The following is a 5,019-nucleotide window of genomic DNA, read 5'->3' as shown; positions in this document are numbered from 1 at the left end:
CTCAGCTGCTCTTCCTCGAGCTCCTGCAGGCGCTCTTCTTCCCGGCGGAATTTCCTGTCTCGTTGCTGACGGAGCTGCTCTTCCTCCCGGAGCTGCTCCTCCTCACGCCGCTGCTGGCGGCGCTCTTGTTCCTCACGGGATTTTCTGTCGCGCTCCTGCCTAAGTTCTTGGTGGCGCGGCTCCTCCTCCTGGAACTGTCTCTCTTCTCGTCTTTGCCTCAGTTCTTCCCGCTCCTTCCGCAGTTGCCTTTCCTCCTCAAGGAACTTTCCGTCCCTCTCCTGTGGCCGTCTCCTCAAGTCTCTCAGGAGCTGCTCTTCCTCCCGGAGCCTCTCGCCTTGTCGTGCGGCTTCCCGTTGGCGCTCTCGCTGCAGCTGCTCTTCCTCTAGGAACTGCCGGTCACGCTGCTGTCGCCGCCGCCTCTCCTGCTCCAGCTCTCGCTTCTCTTCTGCTTCGTCTTGCAGAGGCCGCCGATCCTGACGTGAGGGTCTCTCATGCTCCAGAGAATCCTCCAGCTGCCGGATCTGTTCTCCATCCTCCCTGCGTTTGGAGAAGAGCCTGCGGCCACGAGCTTCAGTTTCTTTCTCTGGTAGCCACTGCCACTTCAGATCCCTACGCTGACCTTCGTCCCGCAGCCTCTGCAGGTCCTCCTCTTGATACTGCCTCTCCTGCTGCAGGCGCCTCCTTTCTCTCCGTAGCCGCCCTTCCTCCTGCTGCAGCCGCTCTTCCTCCTGCTGCAGGTTCTCCTCTTGATACTGCCTCTCTTGCTGCAGGCGCCTCCTTTCCCTATGCAGCTGCTCTTCGTCTAGCTGCAGCTGCTCTTCGTCCCGCTGCAGCTGCTCTTCCTCGCGCTGCAAGTTGTTCTCCTTGCGATCCTGCCTCTCCTGCTGCAGGCGCCTCCTTTCCTTCCGCAGCCGTTCTTCCTGCTGCTGCAGCCGCTCTTCCTCCCGTTGCAGCTGCTCTTCCTCGCGCTGCACGTCGCTCTCCTTGCGATACTGCCTCTCCTGCTGCAGACGCCTCCTTTCCTTCTGCAGCCTTTCTTCCTCCCGCTGCAGCTGCTCTTCCTCTCGCCGCAGCTGCTCCTCCTCCTGCCGCAGCTCCTCCTCCTCCTGCTGCAGCCGCTCTTCCTCCTGGCGGTATTTCCTGTCCCGTTGCCGGCGCTGCTGAGCCTCTTCTTGCAGCAGCCGCTCCTCCCGCAGCACTTCCTCTTTCTGCTGCCTGGCGCTGGGTTTGGCGTACAGCGTGCGGCCCCTCTGGCTTTCTTCCTGCAGTTGCCTGCGCTCGGCCTGACGACGCCTCTGGCGTTCCTCTAGGAGGCTGTCCTGGAGCTCTGCTCTCTGCTGCTCCTCCTCCCGGAAGCGCTGCTCCTCAGCCTGGCGCCTCTGCGACCGCTGCTGCTGCTGCTGCTCCAGGCGTTCCTCCTTCTCCTGGGCGCGCTGCTGTTGGAGCTCCCGGGACCGTTGCTCCTGCTCCCGGAGCTGACGCTCTTCCGGCTCCTGTCTGCGTGGCCTGGAGTAGACTTTGTTCTGACGGGCTTCGGCCTCGCTTTCGAGCTGCCTCTGCAACCTCCGAGTGAGAGTCTGGGGCTCCCGGAGTTGCGTCTGCTCCTCGTCCTCCTCAGCCACCAACTCCTGCTGACGCCTCAGCTCGGGGTCGCGCAGCTGCTGCAGCCGCCTCTCTTCCCTCTGCTCCCTGCTCCTGAGTTCTTGCCTTTGCTGTTCCTCTTCCTCGGAAAACTCTTCAGCATCAGGACCCTGGCTCCAGCTTAGCGGCTCTTTCTCCGCTAGGCGCTCCTCCAGTTCCTGCAGTTCTCGCCTCTGCTGTCGCTCCTCCAGTCTCTCCTGCCTCCTGCTCTGCTCCTCAGCGCGCTCCTCCTGCTCACGTCTTTTCTGCCAGCTTCGGCGCCCGGGTTCTTCGTCCCGTTGTACGTCCCGGGGCTCGAATCTCCTTTGGTCTTCTTGCCTGCGATCTTGTGACAGGCTCCTCTTCTCTCTAGGCAGGGCTGTCTTCTCATCTAGCCCTATGGCCTGATTGATAGCCGAATAGCAAGCTTGAGCAAGCTTGAAAAGGAACAGGAGGAATTCGTTGAAATCAACACGCCCGTTGGAGTCCCGATCCAGAAGTTCTAGGATCACATCTACCGTCTCAGGGTCATGTGGTCTCTATGAAAGATTAAAGCAAAGGTTTTATAATTAATTATTTGCACATAGTAAGCTTTCACTCTCACACTTATTTATTTTGTGCTGAGATCAGGAGATACTTAGTGTAATTAAAAAATGCTTAGTGTATGTTGTCTTGCTTTCTCATACGATATGTGGACAACTCATGTCAAAGCATACACCGTTGGAAATTTTTGTAATTGTTTGCTGATCAAAACAAATTCTTTCTAGATAGCTGAATAAAATGAATTTGTCGTTTGTGATCAATAACATAAAATTTATGAAGATTTCCAAAGGACATTTTTGTTTGAAAAAGCCAATACTCCTGATTTAATTTCTATTCTGTGTTTGAAGAACTAAGATATTTACAGCGACACCATTTTAGTCGAGAAAAAGGCAGGTTTCAGTTACTGAAAGTTGGGAACAGAAAAGTTCCTTCAAGTCTATTAACTTGATTGGGCAGCATTAGTGGTAATGCCCTATTAATTAATACTTCATTCCCATTAACAATATCATCAAGTCTATTAAATACATGCTATTAACTTCTTTAGTACTCAGATTACAACACCAATTTAAATACCTCAGGCTTTAAAATGAATGATGATGTAATGTAGACCTGTCATGTTGAAAAATCCATTTTAATCAATATTCTTTGCTCTGGTCTTTCTCGGGAAGAAAAGTGATAGCCCCACATCCATAGAGTTCTTTTTCCAGTTAGGTCTTACCTGGAGGACATCTCCAAGTTCCCTTTCCAGGAGATTCTTCAGGTCTTTCTTGCTCAGTGATGCTCCTTCACAGCTATGTGTGGCATAATGATCGAAAACTTCAGCGATGTCAATAACGCTTCTTAGAAGTGGAGACATGTTTTCTTTCCTTCAAATTCAAGTAAACCTAGAACAGTAAGAAAGGATTCGGAATCAAGCCTCTGCTTCTGATTTTAGGGAGACTTCACTCACACTGATTCAGACAGCTCTCTAGTCTTTCCACTATTGGTTGAGATAGCAACTTGCATTTTACCCCTCAATATTGTATTCTAAAGGAGGAAGAGAAACATTGAAAAATTCAAAGCCAAGGAAATCATCTTCAAAGCATATTACAGTCAACTTTTCATTGTCCATCAGTGTGAACTATCCACATCCTCCCCCCCCCCTTTTTTGTTTTGACATATTTCAGAGCAGATAATGAAGAGATGAGGGTAAGAATCTAAATTCTATATGCTGCTACTCATAGCAACCCCTAAAGCTGAGCAAAAAGGGTAGGTAAAAGCCAAGGAGCATGTGAAAGAAGGGCTTGAGCATCATTAAAAGTAAATATGTATAGACAATTGTGTCTGCAAAAACCTGGCAACAAACAGAACAGTGAAAAGAAGATGTGAATTTTTCCTTAAATGTGTAGCCCATAGGCGACTACTTCATGTCATCAATTCTAAGATTACAGAGTGCCTCCTTATCAAAATAAAACATTGTAACATTTAGATCCAATAAGGCAGAAAAGCAGAATGCATGTTGCCTGCATCAACTTAGATGTACTATGGGTATTCATATCTTCTGTTACTGAAGTTATTTGAGAGACCCTGATTGATGAATCAGAGTCAATGTGTCAAACAAACCTGGAGAACTTTGAATAATCTTGGTCTTAAGGCTGGCATTGGTTAAATGCAAATAAACCATTTCAATGTTGGTATTGTAAGTGTGAGGGGGACTCTGGGAACGTAGCTCAGTAATAGAGTAGGTGTTAGTATGTGTAAAATAATGTGTTTAATTTTCAGTATTGCCAAGACAAAGCAAAACACACGGCCACAGCAAAACCTTGTCCACAGACACACTGGTGTTAAAAGAATACTCGGATGGCTTTGCTGGATGACTGCATAGTAGGTCACTTGGCTGAGTTCTTTGTCATCATCTGTCTCCAACACCTCACATACCAACTCAGATGTGAACGGTATGAAGATCCCAGTGTCATAAAAAAGAGATCAGGGGGTTTGCATACTCTAGGGATGATAGTTTTTCAGAAAGGTGAGCCTCATAAGAGGCACACTTGATAGTTTTTGATGTGCCTAAGTATTGGGTTCAGAGTCTTGAGAGAACTACTGCTATTCAAGTGATGGATCTAACATAAAAAGATGGGACAAGCCAAGCATGCTGGCTCCCCAGAGGCAGAGGTAGGCTACTTTCTGTGAGTTCGAGACCAGCCTAGTCTACATAGTCTAGGCTAGGCAGGGCTAAACAGTGAGACCTCGTCAAAAAAAGAAGAAGGGGAAGGAGGAGATGGAATAGCTGAGATTTCGCCAGCACTGGAAGGCGGAGATCCCTCCGGAGCATAGGAACTACCTTCATTCCCCCAACATGTACTACCACAGCTAGAAAGTGAAGAATCAAATAGAAGAACGCCATCCCCCAGAACGGGACTTACCCACTTCACCAGAGGAAGAAGTCAAGTGCTTGCTCGCTGACACTGCTGGCAAGTGTGCTAGCTAACTGGGAGCCGGGCCTTTTATAGGGGTTGTAATTGTGCCCTGGGGAGCAACTTAGGAAGGAGACACCCACTCTGTGGGGCGACCTGATTCATTCAAATCCCAGCTCCACCTCTGTCTCCAGGAATGGCTTGTTTATCTCATTATTTGCTCACGTAGCTATTTGGACAGGGTTCACAGGACTTGCCTCCTGACTGCATACTGGCCCCACCTAACTCGAAAAGGTAGAATATTTGGCAGATTTTCTAATTTTCTTTCATGGTTAAAATTAAAAAAAAAAAAAACATTAAAACAAAGGCGATGAATGTTCCGAATTATTGTGACTTCATAAAAAAAAATCTCTAGTCATTTATTTTTTTAAGATTTAATTTTAAGTGTGTATGTGTGTGT

The 5,019-nt window shown here is 48.7% G+C and overlaps 1 protein-coding gene across 1 annotated transcript in view; it reads right to left on the bottom strand.

The window, feature by feature from the left end:
* Tchh (trichohyalin) overlaps nt 1-3,850 on the bottom strand; it is a 7,293-nt gene extending 3,443 nt beyond the window's left edge. The window contains exons 1-2 of the mRNA XM_026789230.1: nt 2,882-3,850; nt 2-2,159 (exon numbers count right to left, since the gene is read on the bottom strand). Coding sequence (XP_026645031.1) covers nt 2-2,159; nt 2,882-3,019 — 2,296 coding nt within the window. The 5' untranslated portion in view covers nt 3,020-3,850. The remainder of the gene's footprint in view (nt 1; nt 2,160-2,881) is intronic.
* Between the last annotated feature and the right edge of the window lie 1,169 nt (nt 3,851-5,019).

Source organism: Microtus ochrogaster, unplaced genomic scaffold (assembly GCF_000317375.1).
Source record: "Microtus ochrogaster isolate Prairie Vole_2 unplaced genomic scaffold, MicOch1.0 UNK16, whole genome shotgun sequence".
Classification (NCBI taxonomy): Eukaryota; Metazoa; Chordata; class Mammalia; order Rodentia; family Cricetidae; genus Microtus; species Microtus ochrogaster.
Note: the sequence above shows the minus strand (reverse complement) of the source record. Positions and strands in the feature narration are given on the sequence as shown.